This window comes from Alligator mississippiensis, chromosome 13 (assembly GCF_030867095.1).
Source record: "Alligator mississippiensis isolate rAllMis1 chromosome 13, rAllMis1, whole genome shotgun sequence".
Lineage (NCBI taxonomy): Eukaryota > Metazoa > Chordata > Crocodylia > Alligatoridae > Alligator > Alligator mississippiensis.
In genome coordinates this window covers 47,158,243-47,185,352 of record NC_081836.1, presented here as the reverse complement: position 1 = coordinate 47,185,352, position 27,110 = coordinate 47,158,243, and the positions used below count along the sequence as shown (strand labels likewise).

Here is a 27,110-nt window from a genome sequence, read left to right as displayed (position 1 = left end):
CGGTGCCGGTAGTGGCGGAGGCTCCGGGCTGTTCCCCGATGGTGTGTGGCGGCCGCCGGCCCCCGGCTCGCTCGCTGCAGGCGCAGGATGGCGGCGGCGGCGGCGGCGGGGGGAGCGGGCCAGGAGAAGCAGCTCGCCCCGGCCCTGCTCAGCTTCTTCATCTACAACCCCAAGCTGGGGCCCAGGGAGGGCGAGGTACCGCGGGCGCCGGGGGGGAGCGGGGCTTGGGCCCGGGGCGCGGCTGCCCGTGAAGCTGCGAGGACGGGGCGGGCGGGCTGCACTAGAGCTGCGAGGTCCCGTCCATGGGACCGTAGGTGGGAGCCGTCAGCCTCCCTGGCCTCGTGTGCCCCCCTCGCCCCTTCTTTCTTTCTTTTTTTTCTTTCCTTTTTTTGTTTTTGGTTTTGCCACGACCTGGTTCCGCCCCGAAACATGATTTTGCTTTCCTTTCCTGGTCAGAAAACCTCCTGCCAGCCCCAGGCAGGCCTGCAAGGGACCTGAGCGGTGAGGGGCGGCGGAGGGAGCCCAGCGCTGCCATGGGGCGACCCTGCTCTTGGGTCTAACAGCTGTGGAGGGGGGAAAGCGTCGGGAGCCGCTCTGGCAGCCCGCAGAAAATAGGCCCCCGAGTCGCACCTTCGTGCGTAGTCAGTTGGGCTGAAGGATCGGTGTTTTTAAAAGAGGCTTTTTAGCTTCCTTCAGTAGTCTTTAACTGCTCCGTTATTTCCAGCGTGTGATAATACCATGCAGCGCTTAGCACTTTTCACATCCAGAGTACCTTGTGAGCATTAAGTCATTACCAGGGATCCTGGTTTTCTCTGATTTAAAAAAAAAAAATCCCCAATTTTCGGTTAAAAAAAAAAAGTCACCCCAAATCCTCATTTTTCTGCGATTTAAATGAAATGCCACTAATATATAGATCTGTGTATAGTGGCCTTTCGTTTTAATCGTGGAAAAATGTGGATTTGGGGTTACTTTTTTTAACCGAAAATTGGGGATTTCTTAAAATCGGAGAAAGCCAGGATCCCTGGTCATTACCCAGTGTCCCCGAGAGGTAGGTATGCACAGGATAAGTCCTTTCTCTCTTTCTGTGAGAAAGGTGTCTGTTTGTTGCAGGGTTTAATGCACTTCTGAATGAATCAAGTTGACATAAAGATGCTTTTATTTGGTCTTGGTTGTGAGTAAGTAGATCAGTGGTTCTCAACTGGGGTGCTGTAAGATCCTCTCAAGGGTGTTGCAGTGCCATGTAGAATTGCCCCACGCACTCCTCCCACATTAGGGTTGTCTGATGACCCTAAAGCAGGCAGGACAGCTGGTTCGTGCTGTAGCCCTTCCTGATTTGCCTTCCCCTTCTCCCTGCCATGCTCCCCCTGGAAACAGAGGCACATGGGACAGTTACATCTGCCATGACATCTCTGTTTCCAGGAGATACCATATAGGATTGCAGTGTGATGAGCTGCAGCATGAGCTTGCTCTCTTGTCTGTTTTAGGGTTATTGGAGGACCCTAATGCAGGAAGAACGTATGCACATGCCACAGCCCTTCCTGGTCTGGTTGTACACCAGACACATGGGGCAGTTTTTCTTGGAGGCACCAGCATCTCGTGGAGAAGCACTGAGATAAGTTGGGCACGACGGTGGTTCTCAAGTGGGGGTGCTGCCACATTTAGAGAAGTTGTGGAGGGGGGTGCCCTGACTCAAAAAAGGTTGAGAACCACTGATGTAGATTAAACTAGTAAGTTAGTGGCAGCAATGATGCTGGCCTGATCTGTCAAGCTATCTGAGATGGTTATAGATGACATACTAGTTTGAAAATAGCCAACTGATGCATTACATTCTGCCTACCTCTCTTCCTACAGTTCCAGCTGTCTGATTTAAGATACTAATTTACTGTGTGTAGGTACTTATGGCTTCTGTTGACTAGAGTATCTGATGGCATTACAGTAGGCTGTTAAACTGGTGCTGCAAACCTCCTGATTTGCATCTATTTCAGTGACAAATGAAGTAATACTCTCATGTACTTTGCGCAGAGGTTTGTCAAGTGCTATAGGAGAAGGCAACTAATATTGTTAATAATTTTTTTTTTTTGTCAAAGCAGTGACTTGCCTATACTATATGAAAGGAAATGAAGTGTTTAACTTGGTAAAACGTTTTAGCTTTAAATGTCCATCTCTACCGAAATGCTTCTAGAATTTGCTTTAAAGACTTTAATTTTTTTTTATAACAAAATGTATGACTAACATCATAAAGTGTACTTAACTTTTCTATAATGTTGTACACCTAACCTGTTTGCTGGGTGTTCAAGAAAATAAGCTTTTTTTGAAAGTACAGACTAATGTTTGCATGAGTGTGTAGGATAAATATCTTGCGCGGAAGTTATATGCAGAGAGAGGTAAACTGGTTTCCTATCCTGCCTTAAGAGTGTGATGTTCAGATGAGCTGTTATGCAGCTGATATAGTGATTCTTATATGTTCCAACTTTTGGATGACAGGCCATATCAATGTGCAATGTAGGATTTTTTTATTAGTACATAAGCCTGTTTTATTACAAAATGATTTTAAAACACCCTTCAGAAAACTAAGGAATTTGTTTATTTAAAAATGATTTTTTTCCTGTTTTAGTACTGCTATTTAAAATTTAGTTATCTTTATTCTTATTTCAAATTTTAGGAAGAAAAGAAGATTCTATTTTATCACCCAAACGAAGTAGAAAAGAATGAAAAAATTAGAAATGTGGGGTTATGCGAAGCCATAGTACAGTTCACAAGGTACTAAGCAGTCATGTTTGCATGGCTGATTACAAAAATTACACAGATTGTGTGCTTTTTAGAAATTGTCCTAAATGTATCCATATAATTTTTCCTAGGACCTTTAGTCCATCCAAACCTGCAAAATCCCTACATACTCAGAAGAATAGACAATTTTTCAATGAACCGGAAGAAAATTTCTGGATGGTCATGGTATTTGTATACACGATCTATGCCTTCCTAAAATAGGAAGTTAAAATGCACTAAATATGTTCTGCATTGTCTAAGTCCAGTTTGTTCCACTTCCTAGGTTGTAAGGAATCCCATTATAGAGAGACACCACAAAGATGGAAAACCAGTCTTTGAGTATCAGGAAGAGGAGCTACTGGTAACAGTCAACTATTCTAATTTGTCTTTGGTTTTCAGGTTAAATTTTATTTGTAACTTCTTTTTTCTAAGAATAGAAGAGTATCTTTTATGTGGATAGTATTTTTAGTTCCTGAGCTGCTTTGGAATTGATTATAAGAATATAGCTGCCCACTGAAAATTGAGGGTGTAGGACAGAAATTTTTGTAACAGACTTTTAAAGGTATGCTAGGCAAAGCTTTAGGAGAGAATATCCAAAGAGGACTTTAAAACTACACTAAAAGAATAGAAACCTCAAGAATGAATTGATAGAAAAATCAAACAGTTAATTACCAGGTCATTTCATTTGAGTGTTGCATCATCAACTAATTTTAACTGTAAGCAGGCAAAGTAATTATGTAGATGGAGCAGTGTTAAACCACCGCGTAGCCTGCTTGCACTTTTCAGTGTCTACATGTGAGATTGTTTTATATTCATAGAGAAATTGTTCCTACAAAACAAACCTATCTTTTTCTTATTGCCAGAAAATAAAAACCTCTAACATTATTCCAGTGATAATTGGAGGTTGAGTTTTCCACTGCCCTAAGTCCTTATCTTCCTGCTACCTCTGCATAAAGGTCAGGGGAAGTTGATTTGGAATTAACTACTTTTACTGATAAGCAGACAGTTATTTTTATCTCATTGTTCCTCCAGTATATTAAATGCACACACAAATTAATGCCATCTGCTTTACACGCAGCACAAAAGAGGAGTAAAAATCACTTATGAACTGAGAAAATACCTTACAGGTGCACTGTAAATGCTTTTTCATCTGTAGCCATTAACAGCTAGAAATTAAGGTGTTATAAAACATACTTTTTAGATATAAAAGATGGTATATTACTAAATCTTGGTTTATATGCTCAGCCATGTAGGCTAGACAAAATTTTTAGAATAGTACCTTTTTTGTATTTAATGCTTTATTGTCCATCTTGCAGGACAAGGTTTATAGTTCAGTCCTACAGCAGTGCTACAGCATGTTCAAGGTAAGGGTAATATCTTGTTATACTAAGATTATCTCTTCAGGGATGGAAATAGAAAACCTTTTGTCCTCTGCCATCTGAACATAAGCAAGTAACTTACCTTTAGAGGCCTGACTTATCCATACAGTCCACTTTTTTTTCCTCTGAAACAGTGGTAGTGGTGATGAGTAGGCAAAAAATGATGCCTTTTTTTGTCATCTTTGCAGTGAACTGAACACTGATACTAAAACTATTCCTTCATAGTTCCACAAAATCTGCTTAGGCTCTGTTGGGTAAGGACCCATAATCTGCTTGTCACAAGGTCAGGGCACAGGATACAGTAAATAAAAAAGGTCTTTGTTTCTTCAATGACACATGGCCTTTTTATAATACTCAGTTTTTGATTTCTACAAATTACGTAAATTAAAAGAGTTTAAGAGTGGAAAGGGTAAACTTGGATCTAAAGAAGAGATTCTTAAGGGAGAAGGACAGTTTGGAAGTATGGAATTGGGAAATTGCAGTTGTGTGCAGAAATTCAATTACAAGTGTATTAATTTATGAGAAATAATTGTATTATAATTACAAGTTACCTCCCTAATGCATCTTTTTTTTGAACCGTTAGCTTTTTAATGGCACATTCCACAAAGCCATGGAAGATGGAGGTATAAAAGTTCTAAAAGAGAGACTAGAGAAATTCTTTCACCGGGTAAGTTCTACTGTTGTTATACAAGCACAGTGTGATACTGAACAGGAAATAAAATGTGCAAGTCCAGTCTTTATCCTTCTTGGAGTTAAATACAATGCACAGCACATGGAATGCAATGGGAAAACCAAAGGAGTGAAGTGCTAGCTGGACAGATAGATACCTATAGATGTAGAGAGAGACTTTTTAACACGTTATTGTCACAATGCGTGTGTTGCGGAAGAGTCTCTTTGGAAGAATTTTGAATAAATAGTGTATGGCGGCTTGGTAGGCTGCAATGAGTTGGTTAAAGATGGTTATCTTTTAAAGGTGGATTAATCCTAATATCTACATTAAAACTTAAAACCTGACAGTTGTTCTTAAAAGGCTAAATCATACTTGCTAATATTTCCCCAATAGTCAGTACAAGGTAATTTGCATAACTATATGCTATTACACATAATTACACAGCTGTGCTAGTACACTCAAAATCAGCAGGAAACTTTCTGAATTGATTGCCTTGTGTTGCAATCTCTGTGCATGTATAGATGCAGAAAAAGTCCCATAGAAGTGTAAAAATGATAGATAATTCTTGTGATTTTAAATCTGGGTTATATAAATGACTTGGCTACAAAAAGTTGGTATTCACATTATAGGTAGTGCTGGAATTTGATACCCTAGAGAGAGGTTCCTGACACTTTGCTATCCAATTGCTGGTAACTTCCAAAATTTAATCTTCAGGCTGGAATTTTCTCTACTTGCTTTTTAACTTAGACTGAAATTTTATGAGGTTTCTACATAATCATTTTAGCTGCTTTAGACAAGACAATAAGGTGTTGTTTTTTTTCCAATAAGGTTGCTAAGAGGCTACATCTTGCAGAGTTGGGAATAAAGTTCAGATCTGTAATATGGGCAATCTCATCAATTTAGCTTTTTCCAGTGATGCAAAGTATGTGTACTATCCTTAGTGTAGAGAGAGAGAGAGAATCTGCTGTTACCAGGTAGTTCTTCAATTTTAGTGGCAGAGGAATATACGCACCTTGCTGCCTGAGGCAGGGTGGACAGTGATTCCAGTGGCTGAGTTATACTGTTCAGGTTCCTTTAAAAAAATAGAGGTGGAGTAGTTCTCTAGTGTTTTAAGAGCTCAGACCAGGACCAAACCAGATTCAGTTGGCCCCTGCCCCAGAGTACTTATGTGATGCTGGGCAGGGCTATGATTATGCATGGATAGAAGACAGGACTATGTACAATTTTGATTCTAGTATTGCCTGTTGCTTGACTGGATGTGCTTAACTTTGCAAGTCAAATATTCTTTTAAAGTAATTCTTCTGAATAGTACAAGAGATGTGATATAGACCATGTATAAGTTGCTGGGTTTATTTCTGAATAGCTTCTTCAGTAAGAAAAGGGCAGTAAAATAGTTTCCAAAATACTATAGAATCTTATTTCTTATTGATAAATCTCTTGATTTAAAAAATGACCTCAATTTCTTCCTCCGATATTTAACATGGTTTGCCGTGCCCCAGATGCTATAAATATGAACTAACTACACAACTGATATTTTATCACAAATAAATAAAATATATAACTTAATTAATAAAATAGAACAAATGAATAAAATAGTGTAAACGTTCTTAAATGGGTTCGGTCATAACTTATCACAGAAACAATCATCATCAGATCTATTTACTTGGTACTGTGGCATAGGTCTGTGGCTTGCTGGTAGTGCAGCTGGGTATATATCACTGGCTGCTCTAGTTCAGTGCTGTCTTTGTACTGCCATTCTCCAGACACATCTTTACAATTTATTTTGTTTTAAAAAAATATGAATAATAGACATTTTCAAAGGTGAATTGGTTGCTTACAGAAGCAAAACAATTCATGTCTCATCTTGAATAAGCCATCATTTCTGCATGATTAATAAGTAAAACAATTAACCTACAGCTAGAAAGAAAGAGTAGAAGTTCCATCAGCATAGTGTTTTTTCAGATTCTTCCAGAATTATAGAAATAGCTCTAGTAAATAAGTTACTTCTGTAGCAAGAAACAGGAGGCTCAGAATGATCTCAAGTTCATGCAGTACAAGATGTTGCAGCTGAAAGCATATTAGGGTTTCAGGGCCTTTGGGATTTTCCTAAAAGGAAAAATGTAGTCTATAGGACTATTCCTGTTTTGCTGCTGTATTCCTCTGTACATCTAGTTTAGGCTATAGCTGGACAAAAAAGAGCATGGTAAAGAATTGACTTTTGACTTTACAACCGTAATGCACAGAAGATTGTAAAGAAAACCTCAAAAGGTTTAGGTGGAAAGGAAAATGAAGGAAGTTTGTCTTTCCAGTGGGGAATTTCAGGTGTGCAGCAAGCACATAATGCTTTTCAGCCACAATAGATGCGAGTCACGTAAATTGTTCCAGGTACCCTACAACTGTATCAAGACACAGTAGATGAATTGGGTCTCGGTGCTGGTGCATGGGCTGAACTGCATGATTGCAAGGCTGGGACAAGTACCTGCATTTCATACTCTTTGCTCATCTCTCTCTCTCTCTCTCTGTCTCTCTGTCTCTCTCACAAATATCAGACAGACAGACCTGCAAAGAAAAAATACCTGATTCCATGCTTATTCACTTTCCCTTTGGAGCTGCATATTATATAGACACTGATATTTGAAAAAGTTTAAAGCATTCTGCTCTTCCATCTAATAGATTGGGTTGGCTAACTTTATGAACTTGTAGAAGAATGAATGCATATAACTGATAGAGTCCAACTTCCCTATATTGCATATTAAGAACTTAACTGAATGTATAATAAATAACAGTTCTAAGTGTGCTGTTTTGTATATACAGAGATCAGTGTTTGGCTTTCCCCACAATGGGAAAAGCCAATAGAGTATACTATGCTGAAAGGAGTAGAAGTTCATCACTTTTTGCCTTTTAATAATGCGAAGTGACAGTACAGTTTGCCCAACATTTGTATAGATTGTGCATTTCAGCGGGTGTCTTTGGTGTTTTTACCTAATAGCTGATGCAGCTCCTCCTGTGGGCATACGCTGCACTGTGCTTGTTGCAGGAGTGCACCAAGCTGAAAGTAAAGCACTGGGTTTTTGCGGCGGGGTTTCCCCACTTTTGTCAGCAGCCGAAGCTCTTGTATCTTGAAAATACCCTATGCAGATATTACAGTTTTCTTAGTTACTTTCTATAGAAATTGTGAAAGGTGTGTTGTGTTTTGTTTTGTCTCTTTTAAATTAGCCTCTTGCTAATAATTCCAGTTATTTATAGTATTTATCATCAGGAGGATTTGGGGAGGCTCTATTTTCTTCATGCCTTCTTTTATGAGCCATCATGACAAATAATTAGCAGGGCCTAGATTATTACTTAAAATTATTAAACCAACATTTAGTGCAGTACTTCCATACCCTAATCCTTATGAAGCCATGAGCAGGTAGTGAAGAGCAGGACCCAAAAACGGTTACTGACAAGACTAAGGTATAACTTTGAATGTAAATTTTAGAGGCTTTAAAATATTCAAAAAACTTTAAAAAAAATAACTTTTTTTCCTTCCCTTTATGTTTCTTTCCTCAGTATTTGCAAACACTGCATTTACAGTCTTGTGACCTGCTGGATGTGTTTTGTGGGATCAGCTTTTTTCCATTGGATAAAATGACTTACTTGAAAATCCAGTCATTTATTAATAAGATGGAGGAAAGCCTGGACATAGTCAAATATACTGCCTTTCTCTACAATGATCAGCTGATCTGGTAGGTACTTCAATTGTGGATTACAGGAGGGAAAGTTTTAATAACTATTTTTTAATTGATATAGTGACTGAAGTTCTGAGAAGGTATTCTCTTCATACTGCAGGAAAACACAGAGTTTAGATTTGGTAGAAAGAAATGAAACTTAAATGAAAAGAAGAAAACTTTTTAGTGGGATGAGTGAAAGATTGCTTGTCAGCAGTTTTCTTTCCTACGAAGTTGCATGCATTATAGATTGTAAGAAATGCCTGAAAATTCTAATTTTTTTTGTGGCAGGCAAGTTCCTTCTAATTATGATGCACACAGACATGCATATGTAATACATGCTTTCTTGTAGGATGTTATAGGGCATTTTTTGGATTGGTCCTGTAACCAGCTATTCTTTCTTGATGATTCCTGTTCTAGAAACATGCATGGGGAGATTGGAAGAGAAAGTCATGCATGAAGAGAGCTTTTACTTTCAGTGATTTGGAAAATAGAAATGAGCAAGAACTCAAATACTATATAAATATGATTTTTCTTGTCAAACACTGTCCAAAGTGGAAATGTCATTTACATTATCAAGTCACTTTGCCACAGTTGCAGCTCAGTATGTAATTTTGTGGGTGCTTTTTCTCCCCCAGAGAAAACTTAAGTCTCAAAGTTCTAAAGAATGTGGGTGTTTAGCCAGTTATTTAATCTACTGGTCAAGAACCTCACATTTGTAGGGTACATTTGTAGGGGTTTTTAAATATCCCTCACAAAGCGAAGCTGTTGCTGTAAGAAAACTGGAGATCACACTTATATTTTTTTTTAAATATTTGCAATTCAGCTGAAGTATTTTACCGATTTAAGTACAGTATTTAAAGGCACAAGCGATCTTCCAGAGGGGCATTTTTTTTTTTTTTGAATGATGACTTACAGTTGGCACTCATGCCGAATATATGAACAATGCCTTGCGCGCTCTCTCTCTCTGTATTCATGCACTAAATCTGGGGCTTGATCCTTGATCTTTTTAGTGCCCAAAATCAACAGGAGGTAATGGTGCTTAATGCTGGAGAATTTCTATTCTGTAGACTTCTGATATTCAAGGGAGCAGTGAGGACGTTAACTTCAATTCAGACAAACTTTGAACAGTTTGCTGATGTGGAAACCTTGTACATGTTGTAGCTGAGGGAAAGATGTTACCAAATTACATCACTTCCAAATAATCAGGGAGAGATTTCAGACTTGACGTGTAAATCCTATTAATGTCATAATTGTCGTAGTTCTTACATACGTACACGTGTTGAACAATATAGGGTCATACTCTGAAGTGACTCATTTTGTACAATTTGACTGACTTCAAGTGGAGTTATAAATCAGAAATTGGTCTTATCTAAATGTGGGGGGTGTTGTAAAAAACAAAGTTCCCTGTCAGGTTTCTTATGGTTTCTTTGTAACAGGGAGAACAAAAATATGTAGGATTTAAGTTACTTACTGAATCTCTGAAACTTAACTTTCATATATCCAAAGTGGTCCATAAAATGGATAAATAGCCCTGTTCTAAATAGTATACTATCAGAATTGCTGTATTTTGTTCTCATTTTTATTGTACCTTATGTCATTCGGATTCTTGGTAGTTATTCCATCTAGTAACAATTTTGCAATTTTTTTAAAGTGCCTTTTTACACCTAAAGAATAATGATGAATTTGTACTTGAATTTACAAGCCGTGCATTTAGAAAAGGAGAGGTGTACTTTGCAGCAGTCTAAACTACTTTTAATCCAGTCTGACTTCATTTGCAGAAAATATGAACAGATTGCATTTTTAACAGAAACCAAGTACTGTCTGGAGCTTGCCGCATTAATGTAATTTAAAACTGATAACTCTTCAGCTGTGTGTGATTTTTAGGGTGTTTATTGACATGGCACAGCTGCTTTTGGCATCGTGTTTCAATGGGGGAGCAGCTGTGTGAGGTTTGCATATTCACAGGCTATTGGGAAGTGAGGGGAGACTTGCAGAATGTTTAGATGAGAAATAACATGCAAAATAATACTTAAAGTAATCCATGTCTCAGAAAATAGATTCCCATTTTATTTGTCTAGATTCCAGTACATACTCAATGTAAGTTTGCTTATGAAATTAAATGGAGGCTAATAAACTGAGGCAAGACTTTTTTTTAGCTCGTGATGTGCTTGCTTGTTAATTTGAATATATTATAACTGTTTTACAGAATAAGCTTTCTATCAAAAAGAAACCTACCCTAGTATTTAACTGTAGGAAAGAAAGTGGTGCAGGAGTGCAGCCAAGACTGTTTTGTATGCAGTGCTGCCAGACTGCTGCCTCCTCCCAGTGCAAGTCATATTCTTGTCTGTGGTGTATGCTTGATGTACTCTAAATTACGGCATGAATGTATAAGATTAAATACAATCATTTTAAGATTGGAAATCAAATGATGAGATGAGGGTAGGTGGGGTTGCTGGATTGGGCATGGGGGATGGTGGGGAAGGTGGTTGCTGTGCACAGGAAAGGGTCTGGCTGCCATGACTACCCATTCTCTAGGTTTGTGTCTGTCTTGGGGGCATCCCCCTGTAGGCCCTGGGGTGCCATTGGTAAGGCCTCTTGGCTTGCATTGGCTTATGTACCTCGGCTTTCATCTCGATCCAAGGATATCAAGTCAGTGCTTTCCCATTGTGGCGGGAAGAACTGAACACCATGCCCATTGGGGTACAGTGATCTCCTTCAAACAATTCGTACCCCAGTTCTCACCCTTTACCTCTCGCTCCCAATGTCCACTGCTCCTTCAACTGGCACCTTAGGCTTGAGCAGCTTTCAGACCTCTCCGTCTACCCCCCACATCTTCATCTGTAGCTCCTCTATCCCCTACCTGGGCTCAAAGCTCTACTCATGGTCGCACAGCCCCTCTGTGTGGAGCCTCCGCTGCATGGCCTTAAAATCTACCTTCTTCCTAGTCTTCCACACCTGTAAGTCCCACTCATGACCTCAGCTGTCCTTCCCAAGCCTTCTAAATGGCTGCCCCTGTGGTCACCACTTCCCTAAGCCTGGCTCCCCCCAGCCCACCCACATGGCACAGCCTCCATATGTCCCTCCTTAGCCTCTTAGCTAGCCTTCCCCAACCTCCAGAGCCTACCTCCAACCTTGGTGAACTGCTAATCCTTTGAATGGCAGGTGCTGCTCTTCCTCAGGCAGTCTCTTGGGGGGCGGTGTCCTTCTTGGTCCCTGTGCACTAACTAATTTTGCATAATAGCAGGTTCCCACTTATTGGGAATATGGTGTGCAGTTATGTCCTGAGCAGATGACTGCAGGCCGGGCATTGGCACCTGCCACGTGAGTTATCAGTTCTGTTGCTGCCAAAGACATCAGCATGCCTTGCTCAGCTGTTTAGAAGGATGTTAGCTGTGGTGCAAAACTATCGGAGAAGCAAAGCAGGAAAAACAGTTGCTATGTTAACTTTTTTCTGTTCCAGGAGTGGACTAGAACAAGATGACATGAGGATTCTGTACAAATATCTTACGACATCTCTCTTTCCAAGGCACATGGAGCCTGAGGTAGGGATATGTCTAGTCTCACTTTTTAAATAACTTGGAATTTGCCTTTTATACTTTTATCTAATATAAATAAACTCACTTGACTGGAACTCTCACGAAATGAGAGGGGGAGCAAATGTTCTTTACCATAGCATCATAGTAAAGAGCTGGGGGTAACACTGGCTTCTGGGCTGGAAGGCTGTGAATCTTACTCCCATGCTGAGACCTGAATCAGATCAAATGATGACTATACAAGTGAGCTACCATAATGTTATGTTGCATTCTGGAGCAAGCGGTCCTTCTATCAAAGACCAGAAATGGAGGTTTATTTGGTTTGGTGACCTGCCAAATAAATGTTATAGATCTCCTGGTTATACTGATACTGGCAACACTGTATAATAAGTAGGGGCTGGGATAATCCAACACACCCCCTGATGGAGCTTCTGAAAGACACATCGGTAGATATGTAACTGGCCACTGGATGTCACTCTTGGTGTTCACAAGTGGAAAAGGAGCAGTATTCCTTCATTTCTGTATGTGTAGATAGTCTGTGTGCTATAAAGATATATAAGGGTTCAAACTGTGAAGCAGGTCACAGTAGCTGACCACAAGATGTGGGTCAACTCAATGTAAATACTAAAAATATTAGAATTGACCATAAACAGCAAAACAAAGGGAAGTTATCTACAATACTCAGTGAAAAGTACAGAAGTAAGCATTCAGTGAATACTGAGTTGTATCTGTTTTACAAACACAGTTTTAATGTCACTTGAGTATTTCCCGTCAGTTCCTTCCGCAGTGTGGCTAACTGGCGTAGAGTATCCATTGGATGAAATGCAGTTCAGCCATCCAAGTAATGTTGCACAGCCTATGCTACTCCTAACACAGCAAAACTAGATTTGATTGAGGAAGCAAGTATGGTCTTGTGTTTGTTACACTTGTCTAGGACTTGGGAAATATAGATTTAATTTCTGGCTCTGCCACAGGCTCTTTGGGACCCTGAACAACTCCATCTCTCTGCATCTCCATGTTACAATGATACCATGAAGATACTTCCTTGGGTCACAGGAATAAATGATATCATGTAATTTGAGCATGAATTCATTCACTCTTTTGATTGCTCAGGCACTGTTAATGGGAGCCGTAAGAGTAGAGAGATTTATATATCCAAGTGAAGTTTTAACTCAGTGTTCAGAATAAGAAATGTGAAAACAAAATACCCAGGCTTTACGCTATCTCTCCTCACTTCTAGTTGCATTAACTGCAGATTCTAGTGGGAGAGTTATGGCCCACTGTTTGAACATTTTTTATGACTTCCAAGCAACAAGTAATGGGAATAATAAGTGTCTTGTAATAAAGTGTGACCTTCCTGCTTGTTTTTCAGCTGGCAGGAAGAGATTCTCCAATACGTGCAGAAATGCCAGGAAATCTACAACACTACGGAAGGTAGCAAATCTCTGCCATGCTCTTTGATTTTCCTCCGGAAATAGAAGTTTAGGCTGTTTTCATACATGAAAATGAATGAAAATGGGATGTTGGTTTTGAAAGAAGTATGACATTTATTCTTGGAGCCAACTCCTACCCCTAGGCTATTCCAGTGGGGTTTTCCAGGAGGAGACTTTGGCCTGTGATATGCAGAAACTTTTTTTATAGTTGCTGCATACTTATCTCCCTCTTGCTGCTGTTAACACACTGCAGAGCAATGATTTAGTATTGTTCCAGTTCCTTTTCCCTTGTGTCATAGGATTTGTCATACAAGAGCAAAACAATGGTCTATGTAGTGACTTGCTAGTTTATTCATTAACTCTGAGGAGGCAACTCTGCCTCCCAGCTTTATTTTGAATGAGTGTTCCTTCTTGGCCTCCGACTTGCTTTAATCATAAAGCCTGGTTCAGTGTGTTTTTTGTGTTTAGCTTTGGCAAATGCTTCCCACAGTCTGGGAAGCACCTAGTGCACTACTCTCCTGTTAAATGGATAGATAAGGTATCTAAAGCACTATCCCTCAGATGCTGTTGGACAGGTTTCTTGAATTACCTGCTCTTTTGGCTGGTATTTTCTTTTACTGCCATTGTTTAGGGCTGTTTTCATGTAACTATTTTCCAGAGTTTTTGGAGGGCCTGTTTATAAATACACTAGAGCCTAGATCACTTGATTCCACTACTTCCTTCCTTTGGCGACCTGGTGCCAGTTAAGGATGAGCTGCATAGTCATCTGTGGCTTTTACTTCGAAGGGTGCCCTTTTCCACTCGGTTGGAAAACTGCAGTTGTATCATGCATGATGGCCTTAGGATTCAGAGCTGCAGCCATCAGCTGGAGCACTGCAACAGTCTTGCACAACTAGTTGTTGAAGCTATACATGTCCCAACCATCATCTTCACAGCAATTAGGAATTATAGGCAACAAATTATTTGGACTCTATAGCAATAATTTAAGAGTACACATTCGGATGCTAGGCTGGTGGGGTCTGCATATGTACTGGCTGGGTAGGTAGAAGCTAATTGTCCTCAAATATGTGCATTTATTTAAGTAGTGTGTGTGTTTGTGTGTGTGGGTATTAAATAAGGGTAAGATATATAAATAATTACATATGATCTGTTTAATTCTGGTTTTTAGGTTTCTTACTGGACCTTTTAATCTGAATGATCCAGAAGCAAAATGCAGGTTCCCCAAAATATTTGTAAATACAGATGACACTTACGAAGAACTTCATTTAATAGTTTATAAGGTACCAAACTATTTCTTCCAGCACATTGTGAATACGTAGCAAGTGGGGAAACCCTGCTATGTACATTTTGTGTTTTTGTAGAAAGGTGCCTATCGCAGGACATAAGAGCAGCAGGAGAGAGAGCTCTCTGGAAGTTTAACAGTCTTCCTCAAAAAATTGTGAGGGTTTACCAGGAGGGCTTTCATAATTCAGATATTGAAAACTTGATTAAAGTTTCTGCATAACTTTTATATAGCTTTACTGACATAACCTAGACAAAAGAGCAAGCCATATAGTGTTTTTCAAAGCTCTTTGTCTTAGCACTGACCCAAATTAAATGGAGATTAGCCATTTGTAAGTGGTTTTAAGTGGATGCGTGCACAGTTTTTGCTCTAACAGAATGGTTTTGAAACCAGTTTAAGATATGAAGATTTCAAAAGCAAATGTGTTGACAAACCCTAGCCAGGTTGCTTTTTAAGTTCTACAAAATAGCTAGCTGCACTTTAGACCCCCTGTGAATAGCACTGAATAGCCTGAATTAACAAAGAAAACTGTCTTGTATAGACTGTTAGGAGGGGAGATTAGTTGAGGTTTGAAAATTAAGTTACAGTAAAAGCTAGGTTAGCAATTAATTTATAGGTTTAGTTGAGTTGCTTTTTAAATGTTTTGCTTTGATTTGTTTCAGGCCATGAGTGCAGCTGTTTGCTTTATGATTGATGGTAAGTATGTGTTTGTATCACTTGTTAAGAACTGTAGAAATTAAAGTATTTTCTTTTTGACTGTTTACTATTTCCCTGACAAACATCATCAGACTTAGATCTGTCTGATCTTGCTATACAAAGTATTTATTCATATTGTTGTCATACTAACTCATGCCTTGTGGATGTTTTCATAAGCTTCTTAATAATTCGGTTATTTCAACTGTGTTGCTTCAGTGGTATGGAAGGCATTAAGTATTGCCCCAGGTAAGCCTGTAGAAACTCCAGGCACACTGATAAGGTCCTATTACTCTGACAGCAACATTTAGTCCAAAATTCTTATGAATGTTTAAAGCTGGCTACAAAAAAGTACATGCTGTCATTTGGCCACAAAGCTGCCAAGTATGTGATGTGCTGTTAAAAAGAAACTCACCCTCTTAAAATTGTTTATAGCCTCAAATCCACTAACACTGGACTTTTGCCGTAAACTGGACAGCATTGTTGGACCTCAACTCACAGTATTAGCATCAGACATCTGTGAACAATACAACATCAATAAAAGGAGTTCAGGGTTTGTACTTTCTTTTTCTTGCAAACTGCTGTCAGGTTGTTTTTAGCTTGAAGTTAATGGCCCTTTAAATAAGGATAAGAATTTGAGCACATACATAAGTATTTTCTGAGTTAGTATCCTGTACATTTGATAAGATGTTCTAGCTATACTTCTGTCTTCGGCATTTATAGAGTCCCATTGTCATATTTAGGTGCTGTACAGAAACTGTAATCATGTTCATAAAGTAGTAAACGGGTCTGGGGGTTATAGCATGGCTTAGTTTTATATCCCCTTTTATGAAGGCCAACACTGGTACCATAATGTCTTCCCTAGAGTAGGAGCAAGGGAACTGGGACTCATCTCTCACCAACTTATGCATATTCTTAATTGTATGAATCTAAGTTGCCTTTGTTTTGAAGCAACTAGTGTGTAATTCTAAAGGTGTATCTACACTAAACTGAAAAGCCTGATTCTGATCATACCCAGCATTGTTCTGAAGCTCATATGCTTTGGATCTAAGGTAGCCAGAACTAAAAGATAAGATTTTTTTTTTAAGTACTAGTTTTAACTTTGCAGTTCATAGAGGTCAAATTCCTAGTGAGAATATTTGGCATCATCTAAGTTCAAAAATTATATATTTAAAAGCAGTCTCTGGAGGAACAAAGGTTAGGCTGTAAATTAGTAATCTCCATTGCAGTGATAAAGTTATAGGGTGTAACAGGGTGCTGAATTTATCTTAATTTTGTTTTACTGTGTAGGACTGACAGAGAAGCAGAGGTATGTCAGAGAGACCAGTATTAAGTTTATCACTAGCTACTGTTAAAGTTCCTCATCTTCATGGTTTACTTGTCCACAGGAAATAATTCCTTCTTGTAGTACAGCAGGGGTGTCAAACTTAACTGGATCACAGGCCAGACAAGGGTTGCTGGGCTGGTCTGCAGCCCAGATCCAGGCTACGCACTGGAGCCAGCATGCAGGGCCGGTCCAGTGGCACATGCAGCCACGCCCCATGCTGTCCCCCCACCCTGTGCCACATGCAGCATGTAAAGCTAGTCCCGTCCTGTGTGCCACTTGCAGCATGTGCTGGCCACGCTCTGGGGCATGGGCTGCATCTGGTGCTTGTGTTGGAGCATCCCTGCACACTGGCTCCGGTGCTGGTCTGCACTGGGGCCTTAAGTCATCTTTGTCCATTGGAGCCAGTCTACAACACCAGGCTGGTGGGTGCTGCATGCAGTGTTCAACCTGTGCTAAACCCTACAGTAGGGCTGGCATATGCAGTGTGTGTGGCTGGACTGGTTGTGCACACTGCATGTGGTACAGGGGGTTGATCTGTGGCATATGCTGCATGTAATGCCCATGTTGGCATGATCTGGACCAAGCACCTGTACTCTGAGCAGCACCCATGGTGCTGGTTCCAGCCCATGCACCAGACTGGCCCTACACGTAGCATGAAGTACGTGAGTTAGATCTGAGATCTGGCCCGCGGGCTATACGTTTGACACAAGGTGAGACCTGTACAGATTCTGGACGTTATTAGATATTAAGCAAATTCCGTGTTTACGCAGGCAACAATCTGGCCAATGCAGCAATAGCAAATTTAAGTCTCTGAGACACAGTGAAGGAGAAAGTACTGTGCATAACGATTTTTAAGTTTTTTCTTCAGCTGTCCAGGGACATAACTTTGCCTGAGGCCAGCTTGCTGCTGCACTCCTGCCTAAATTCAATTCAGATTTGATCAAGTGACAAACCTGCAAGAGAATATTGCTAAGTGCTGGGCAGCGAAAGAGTGCAGATCCAGGTTGATTGATTGAACCTGTTGGTAAGAGGAAAGGAATACTTTGACTGCCTTTAGCATGGACTGCTAGAGGTAAACACTGAGGGCTTGTCTTAAGATCTCTCAATAACATAAAATCAATGAGCCTAAGGCTCAAGCACTACTAAACCTTCGTGTGGATGCTCCCATTCAGGCACGATGGCCTTAGGTTTCTGAAACTTAATCCTCTTTTGAGGAGGATTAAGATAAAGGGATTTAAAGCTACTTGGCACCTGAGTCAACCTCTACATGCACTTTATGTGCATTGACTTCTCTTGTTTGATTTTTTTTGTTCTCTTTCTAAGAGTCCATGTTACTGCCAACACATGCACCAGTGTTAGCATGACATGGGGCCTGAAGCTGAACTCAGCAGTGATACCAAAGCCAGCACCAATGCCTTGGGTAACAAAGTGAAGCACTGAGGCAGGAGCTGAGTGTTCTTCCGCTGGAACAGGCATGAGACATTTATATAAGAATAAATCCATAAGGCCCAAAGAGGTGCAGAGCAGTGCTTCTCAAACGATCTGATGTGGCGGACCGGCAATTTTTTTTCCATTGGGCCAGGGACTGGTGCCCGGTTCAGCCAGTGGTAGGAACTGCGTGCAGCAGCGCTACACAAATGCGCGACCGGCTCTTTCTTTCTCTTTCCTCACCTCGCACGACGTGACGTCACCTGGAGTGTTGGAACGTACGAACTGTGGCGCTATGACATATCAGTGTTATGCTTCTCAAAATATATTTCTTTCTTTCCTGGCAACTCGCTGCGGACCAGGAACCGGTGGCTCGCGGACCAGCACCGGTCCGTGGACCACCACTTCGAGAAGCACTGGTGTAGAGGATGGTGATAAGCAGATGGCAGCTGATTCCACCAGTACTGAAGGCACTCCCGTCAGCATTAACCCTGGCCTTAGGGGGGGAAAAAGTCATGGCCTGAACCAGACATGTCTGGAAAGCCCCACAAACTGTGGGGTCCATCAGCTTCTCATCTGCTTACTTTCATTCCTTCTTCATCTGTTCTCCTTCAGTCACCAACCTCTTTGCCCATTTTCCCCAACCCGGCTGACTGCCAGTCCTAGTCTGTCTCCCTTCAGGTTCCCAGTCATCCATTTCAGCCTGTCTCCCTCCCTCACTCGAAATTTCAGTCATGGCCCCCAGTTTTCTTGCCAGGTTGGCTTTTGTTCTGCCATTTGGTTCCCACTTGCAGCTTTTTTCCTTCCCTCCTGCAGGTCCAGGCCTTGCCCCCTCTTCATTTGAGAAGGACTGCCTCCTCCCAAGCCTGACGGGAGGGTCACTGCCAGAACAGGGAAAATGGGCTCTCTGCTTGCAGTTCAGGTGTAATTATGTGGCTTGCAGGAGAAGTCGAGCTGCAAACGCAGAAAGGACTGCACCAGTCATTCAGCCTGGGTCTGGAATGCACCCAATTTGCACAGGATTTTCAAGAAACTTTAGCTGTTAACACCAAAAATCTCCTAGGAATGTGAAAACTACTGTTTTTTCTAGGCTAATAACTTGTGGCCCAGTTTAGGTGCATCTTTATGTGGAAAGGGAAAGGTCCCTCCCTTACACACAGGCCACCCTCTCCCAAATTTCAGGTCCCAATACCAAGACCTGGGCTGCCATGACTTAAAGGAAAAGGCCCCAGGATTTTTAACTTTTTTTCCCCATCTTTGTTTTTGGAAATGGCTCAATAATTTACCTTTTAAAAATTTTTTTTTAATTCAGTGTAAATCTCTCAACCCAAAATAAAAATTTCAGCCTAAATGTTTAAAGTTCTGCAGTTAGAACCTGCTGAAATTAGGGTTTTAAAATAGGAATGTGAGCAACTTTAATAGTGCCACTTGCCTTGTGTCTCCCCTTCCCCCTGCCATGTGCACCATAGTTCAAAAATATAAATTATTGTATGCATCAAAATACAGCTGCAAATCTTGCACTCTGTCATGAGCACAATGTAATCTCTTGCAAGGACAAACAAGCCAAGTGCAGCGAGAGAAAGAGGTGGCGACATCCTAGAGGGCAGCTGTTCTGCAGCATCTCTCTGCTTGCTCTTTATCCCATGGGAAATGAAAGCTAAAGCAAGGCAATCCATCCCTGTTTCATTCAGGGATAAACTACCCTGGTTTGGTTTTCACTAGCTGTGGGGTAGGAGTCCCCATCCCCCTGCTCCTTTGGGCACTTCCCAAGTTAACAGTTCATGGCTGTAATTGTTTGGGACATTGGAGTCATTACTTTTCGTCTAACCCTAAGCTCAAGGGTAAATTGTGCAGAAGCCCTTCACCATGTAAAATCAAACAGTGGTTATATTTCTTTTTCCTGGAGCTCCTTTGAATGTTATGCTGTAGCACCACTCTAATAGATTGTGACAGCCTGGGAGGGTAAGTTTCCCAAGTGTACTAAGTATGTTGGACTGCAGAGATAAGCTGCAGGCCATTTACAAGATAGAGGTTTAAGGATGTGGTTCAGTTTAATGTACAGTTTGTGAATAACAGATGCACTAAATGGAAGGATTATAAATGTTGGAGTTTAAACCATACAGCATCTGGCATTCATCTTATGCTGCTGCCAGGTTAATATACCATGAAGGAGTCTGTTTGGGATGATGAAGCTAACCCTAGAGATAATTTTAATGGGTGTAGTTATGTTAGAAGTGAAGTGGGCTTTATGCAGTACCATTGCTCAAAGAAAGTGTTGTACCTTACAGGCAGCATAGAATCGTAGGGCTGGAAGGGATCTCCAGGGGGCATCTAGTCCAATGCCGTGCCTGAGGCAGGGCCATCCCTGTCCTATACAATCCATAATCTAAAGTCTACATGAGACTACTGTTGACTCTGACACAACACAGACCACCCTAATCTGCTACAGGTAAAGCAAAGGAACCATGGCAGGCAATATCCCGATTCTGTAAAAGGTTATTTAGTAGGATTATGTAAGGACAGAGAAAGTTTATAGGACAAGGTTTGTAGTATAGGCAACTGTGTGGCTTTTATCTGACAGTCTCACTTTCTAAAGAAGTCTTTAATTCCGCATACATGTGTGGTAGGCTAAGTAAATAGACACTTACTCATTTCTGTGCCAGCTTAGTCTCATTATGTAGAAATGTTACTGGATGATGATGATGGACAAACTTCTGGTAAAAAGCTCATAAAGGAAAAGACACTTTAGTATTCTTGGGAAGAACTGAAGCACTCATATGAAACACAAATGAGAGTCTACCACAAAACATTTGAGAAGCATTTTCTTCAAAAGGCTGCTTTGTCCTTTGAGATACTTGGCTGCCATACAACATCACTGTTCTAAGAATGCCAGTCTAACCACAACCACGGGTTTGACTGATTAATTATAGTTGCAGCATATTCAAAACAGACAGAATTGCAGTGAGTCGAGTAAAATAGCTGGAAATTATGTCAATCTATTAAATCATTAAATACTTGGGGGCTTTTTAAATGTCACTGGGGAATTAAAGGAGCAGAAACTCATTAACGCCCTCTCAAACTTTAATGCAGTGGTGTCCTGATAACCTGATACTTTCTTTTGGCACTAATGCAATTGGGTGACATAAAAGAGAGCAAGATATCCAGCCTATGGAGCCACTTGCTTGTGTGCTAAAGTGATAGTTTCTCACTATCGTATGACGCTGAATTCCAAACAATATAACATGTAACCTGAAGTACGAAGAGCAAGCCTAGACTGCTCTGAATTGTAGAGGCTGCTACCAAAATCAAGTTATACTTAGTTTAGTTATTTGACATTAATAAAATGAGAGAGAGAGACCATCTCATCTCGGATCCATTGTCATTGGCTCGCCCAGGTTACCCAATAAAAGTCTTTCCTGATATAGCAGTCAGTGGAAACCAGATGCATCACTAGAGATCCTTCACGAAACGTATTAGTGATGACTTCTTCCCAGGCCAGAATCTGATTTATCCACACTGGGAGAGCAGGGAACAAGCTTCCAGGGTAGCCAGTTCAGCAACCAGCAGGATTTCAGGCCATCCCATTCATAACGTGCATGGTCAGTTTGGGGGAGAAAATGCTCAAAGCTAGTGAATCCTCATGTGCAGGGGAGATAGAGATATTCCCACTAGGTGGATGGGGTATGGTAATAGGGCCTGTAGAGGCAGGTTATGCCATTACATAGAGACAAAAAATAAAGCCAAAAAGAGAATGGATGAGATTATAAACTTGCTTGTCTGTTGGTGTTTAATTGATAGTCATGGATGTGCTAGGAGTTTTAGTAGGTTTCTCTAGTTAGCAGTGTCTGCCCTAGCCAGAGACCTTGAAAAGTAAGGAGTACAGTGTTTAGTACAGAGAAAATCTACCCGGCTATGGAGTTTATATAATGCATAGATTAGTGATCTGTAAATTAATATGCATGTTTAAAAAATTATGTTGTATTACTGAGACATTACCTTCTTTATCTAGGTCTGAGAAGGAACCTCAGTTTAAGTTTATCTATTTCAATCATATGAACTTGGCTGAGAAAAGTACAGTCCATATGAGGAAAACACCTAGCATATCACTCACATCTGTTCACCCTGACCTCATGAAGATTCTAGGTGATATCAACAGTGACTTTACCAGGTGATTTTTTTTTTAATTAATGTTTTGGGTGTTTCCTATATCATCCTCGTATCTGTTGATGTGCATTCCTTAATTATGTGTAGAACATCAGGCAGAGGTTTGTTTCCTGTTCATGTCAGTATAATAATAAAAGCAGACTTTCCTGTTCTTGCAACTAGTTGGCATGCTATTTCTAATCTGTCTCCCTTGTCTATGGGAAGTTGAGACAGATTTCAAAAGGAATTGGGAGACTTGTGTGGATATCAAAAATATTCAGAAATGTCAAAATTGGTAATAGTTTTTTATAAGGGATGTTAAGGCCTGTGCTTCAGGTTAAGTTGCACTCTAAAAGAAATCAACATGACATGACATGAGGGGGCAGAGAACTGCACACCTTACCTGCTTTTGAGTGCTTTAATCTTCCTCTGAAGCAACTAGGGCTGGCCACGTTACAGACTCTGGGTACTGGATGGGTTAGACTTTGGATTGGATCTAGACTGGTAACTTGTCATGGAGAAAACAGGGTTTGGTTCCTTTAAAATTGGTTCCATTTACTTCCAGATGTTAACAGTGACTCTTTTTTTTTTTAGTGGGCATCCTCTATAAATAAATGAAAACTGTGCTGCTGTTGGCTATATTCTCACAGTGCCTGTCAGACCCTAGTCCATAAGCAGGGCTTTTGCTCCGTCTACAAGGCCAGACTGAACAAAAGCATAAAATTGTGGTAGTATCTTCAGAGGAAGAAAATCTTTTAGGACAGGCAATTTGATACACTAACATCTTTAAAATAGTACTTAATATAAAATAGGAAATCCACATACTTGTTTGAAATCTAAAGTATTTTATCTGTCATTTTTAATAGCATCAAAGCTTGCCTGTTGTTTCTCTGCTTTTCTTGAGCTGACATGCTGCAAGTTGCTTGGAGCCATTTTCTGTTCGTGCTGTTTTCCTGTAAATTTTAGTAGGTCACAGGGAGGAGGGAACAAACAAAAGCCAAATTATACTAGGAAGCAAATGTGAAGGAGACTCTTACAAAATGAAGGAGCAGTGGCAGGTGAACAGAAGACAAGATATGACAGTTTTATAGACAGTAGTTATGACTCTTGGTCTGAAGGTGTTTCATGCAACAATGACAAGGGCCAGATGTAAGAACTTCTTTATGTGAACTGTGAGATGGAAGGAAAGTAGTTTATTTATAGTTAACATTGAGATGGGGGTGACCTATGCAAAGCATCCAGCTCTTAACTGGTTTACAGCCTGATCTAATCACTTAAAAAAAACAAAACCCTGAAAGCTAACTATTTGCAGGATTTTCTTCTTTCACATTATTCATCCAAGGTGAAACAAATGTAGTACTATAAACTGTTACTTTTCCCTGTGCCTTTAGGGTCAGCAGGCAGCTTCCTCCAAAGGACTCATGTGCATGGTTGTCCAATAGACCACATAAATGGTTGGCTTGCTTCCAGCAAACAAATTCCCCTTCATGAAGGCTGCAGCCTTTGCTGGCCCTGGCTTGCTGTTTTATGTTGGCATTCAGTACGCTTACTTATTTCTGATGGCTGTTTCTATCATACTGCAGTAAGTCTGTGACATCAGTTACTCAGTTCATGTCTAAGTTATTCGGAACTTTTAGGACAGTTATACAGCGAAGCTGCTCTGGGTGCTGGTCATTCCTTGAGATTTTTTCTTACTTCATTGCTGTTGTTTCTAATGAGTTATTTTTCTGACTTGTCCTTTATTTATTAATACAGGCCTAGACTTCCCTAAAGGTTTGCTATATGAATCTTCTCTTACAGAGTTGATGAAGATGAGGAAATTATTGTGAAGGCAATGAGTGATTACTGGGTTGTTGGGAAAAAGTCTGATCAGCGGGAACTATATGTTATTTTGAATCAAAAAAATGCAAACCTAATTGAAGTTAATGGTAAGGAGCTTTTTACTTTTCACTGCTCTTTTTAAATAATATTGCTGCGATCAGAATGTTGTAATGGGAGATTTCCATATTTCTTTTATATAAGAAACTGACTGAGGTATTTTTCCTCCTGACCGTCTGGGTCAGCTTGCACAAGGCTTAGTATCTGTTCCTGTTTTGCAAGGCAACTAGATCAAGATTATATAAATATTCAGCAGACTTTCAGAAGATGTTTTTAATAATTAATTAGTAACCATTATCTTACTCCTTGATTAATGGCACTGCTCTGCAAACTTAATTTAGGAATGATAAATAAATGAGGTGCATTATTGTATTTAGAAATGAATATGCCTGCTTTTCTGAATTTGTGGGTATTTTGTCATCTTTACAATAATAAAACCTACTCACAAAGGGTACTTGATCATTATTACCGCTTAAAATACTATTTTTCCCTCCCCAAAAAGTATTTTTCACTTCACTGTAGATGTATATTAAGAAACATGTCAATTCTGATAATGAATTCTACTACTCTTAACTTACAAAGCGTTTAGTAAGAGAATGGATTTCATCAGTGTGAAATGATGGGGCGGTGGAAGCAAAGTATTAATAATCAATATTCCGTTGTTAAGGAACCTGTGTTAAGATTAATCCATTTCAGTTTTTTGTCATTAAGTTTTATTTAGAGGCAAGTTCACTTCCATATGTGAAAACAAGATAGGAAATGCTTCTTTAGCTATTCTAGAGGTCATTTCACATTTCAGCAAGAAGAATGACAACAGCAGCAGACTGGAAATACCAGCTTTAAAAAAAAAAAAACCCAAACGAAGTATTTATGAAAACAAACTTGTGAACATGCAGAATGCAGTCACCTTACTCCTGAACCTGCCTTTTTTGGTTTTTACTTTTTTAAATAGGAGTCTTTCAGGCTACAATAGAATAAATAGCAATGTCTTCTTCCTCTTGGACATAGTTGAATTTTTTTTCCTCCTTAGCATTATTTGTCTTTATAATAAAATATGCTCTTGCAGAACTTGCAATACTGTGTGGAATTCTGAATTATTTTTCTCTCTTTTTACAGAAGAAGTAAAGAAACTTTGTGCAACACAGTTCAATAATATTTTCTTCTTGGATTGATCTACAAGGGCTGATCTACTGAAGATGTCCAAATGTCAGAAAAAAACCCATTTTTGTTTAACATGAAAGGTTATTAGTCATATTATTGACTGGAATAATGACAATAGTAAAGCAATACTTGCTTTGTAAGAATCAAATTTCTACTAAAATCTGTAAACTCTGATCATAAGATTTTTAGATTTTAAGAATATTTATGTGCAAACTAAACCCGGTCTAATTCATCTGTACCATTCCATTTCTCGGATATTGTTATGTGAATATTTTACTGGAAAATAAAACTGATGATTGTTACCACTTCGAGGGCACTTATGTTTCCCAAACTGTGCTCATTTATTGATCAGCTGTGTACAGCTTTTCCATAAACAAGCATATAAAATTGAGGGGGATTTTGTTCCAGCGTTCAGCTGTGAAGTAGCAGGCATAGTCAAGTTTCAGACTGCTACACTAGCACACTGAAGACTATAAGGACTATAAGCGTATAAGAACTACCTTGAATTCTTCTACTTTATACAACTAAATTAACTTGTTCCTTTCCAGTATGAGCTGACACAATTAAAGGTGAAGAAAGACTAAGCCTAATGTTCAGTTCTTTTGAGAGTTGTTCCCACTCGGATCAAATAAGGCTTGATGCAGGATCAGGTCCAAAAATGAAACAGCTGGGCTCTTTACAGGCCAATAAGAATTGAAGCAAGAACCTTATGCAGAGCTTGTGTAGATTCACATTTTATGTAAACCAGTGTCATGGTAACAAGACCGCCAACAGGTAAATTTGACCCTAGTGGCCCTTATAACCTGTAATAGTAAAACTTCTTCTAACTAGCTGTCCAGCTTTGTATTCTCGAAAAGTCAAATAAACTCCATGTAACCACTAATGTGTAGAAGTATTTTCAAGCCAGGAGGTAGACTCAGGCTTGTCTATATTGGGGTGAAGAGGAAGAGCAGTCATTTTAGCTTGTGCTTAAACAAACTTCCCTCCAAAATAAAGAAACACCGTGGAACTAATTGTATTGGCACTCATGTCCTGTAACTTTATATTGTAATGTTTAGATTTCCCTTTTAGCTCTGTAAAATCTAGTTATCTTAGCATTAATACACCTCCTGTGTACATACAGCTTTTAGTCTTAGCATCATCTACTTCTTCTTTTTCTTTGAAGCAGCAGCAACCTTAGTAATCACAGGCTGGGGAGCAATGATTGCTTCTTCCTTTGGAGGAGGTGGCAGCTGCATTACTGAATCCTCAGGTTCTTTTACTGCTCCATTCTCTGTCTCTAATGCTGCTTTTTCTGTTGCAGCTTCTTCTTGTTTTTTGGCTTCTTCTCTTGTGATGATAAGCCTGAGATCAAACAGATCAGACTGGCTTGTTACTGCAGGAAACTTGCAAAATGTTAAGACCTTGTATTGCTATGCAAACACCTATGCTGCGATTATGTGCAGCGTCAGTTTCCCTAAGGAAAAACTATAATCCTTTTAATTCCTTCCTAAAGTAAGTTTACTCTGCTGTTCCCACTTTAAGTAACAAGTGGTAAAATTCCGCATATCCTTGCATATTATCTAAATCATGTTACACTCTGGCATGTTCTTAAAAGGAAAAAAAATGCATGTGTTGGAAGATGTTGTTTCTCTTAGTTCTCAAGGTGCTGTTTGACCACTAAGGCATGACATGAGGTGCAATGTAACATCAGCCATCAAAAAACAA

At 39.9% G+C, this 27,110-nt stretch overlaps 2 protein-coding genes across 3 annotated transcripts in view; one reads left to right on the top strand and one right to left on the bottom strand.

Annotated features, from left to right (window-relative positions):
* CCZ1 (CCZ1 homolog, vacuolar protein trafficking and biogenesis associated) lies at positions 1-25,719 on the top strand. The gene is made up of 15 exons (XM_014610788.3): positions 1-195; positions 2,663-2,760; positions 2,859-2,952; positions 3,050-3,127; positions 4,083-4,130; positions 4,729-4,812; positions 8,365-8,540; positions 11,986-12,067; positions 13,431-13,492; positions 14,660-14,771; positions 15,436-15,469; positions 15,902-16,019; positions 22,231-22,389; positions 24,165-24,292; positions 25,359-25,719. The coding sequence occupies exons 1-15, from the start codon at positions 88-90 to the stop codon at positions 25,412-25,414; spliced, it is 1,437 nt and encodes a 478-aa protein (XP_014466274.1). The 5' UTR covers positions 1-87; the 3' UTR covers positions 25,415-25,719.
* Positions 22,384-27,110, bottom strand: part of LOC102560315 (radial spoke head 10 homolog B2) — a 40,927-nt gene continuing 36,200 nt past the window's right edge. Inside the window, exons 21-22 of one of the 2 annotated variants that reach the window (XM_019494757.2) lie at positions 26,525-26,747; positions 22,384-23,317 (exon numbers count right to left, since the gene is read on the bottom strand). In XM_019494757.2, coding sequence (XP_019350302.2) covers positions 26,546-26,747 — 202 coding nt within the window. In that variant the 3' untranslated portion in view covers positions 22,384-23,317; positions 26,525-26,545. Of the gene's footprint in view, positions 23,318-24,932; positions 26,748-27,110 lie in introns of those variants that run through there. The other variant, XM_019494756.2, reaches the window with a different exon arrangement.

Excerpts from the sequence above, each read along its gene's own strand:
- CCZ1 (XM_014610788.3), top strand. The coding sequence starts at position 88 with ATGGCGGCGGCGGCGGCGGCGGGGGGAGCGGGCCAGGAGAAGCAGCTC. Across the intron at positions 12,068-13,430 it reads CAAGGCACATGGAGCCTGAG|CTGGCAGGAAGAGATTCTCC; the intron begins GTAGGGATATGT and ends CTTGTTTTTCAG. Across the intron at positions 22,390-24,164 it reads ATCAACAGTGACTTTACCAG|AGTTGATGAAGATGAGGAAA; the intron begins GTGATTTTTTTT and ends CTTCTCTTACAG.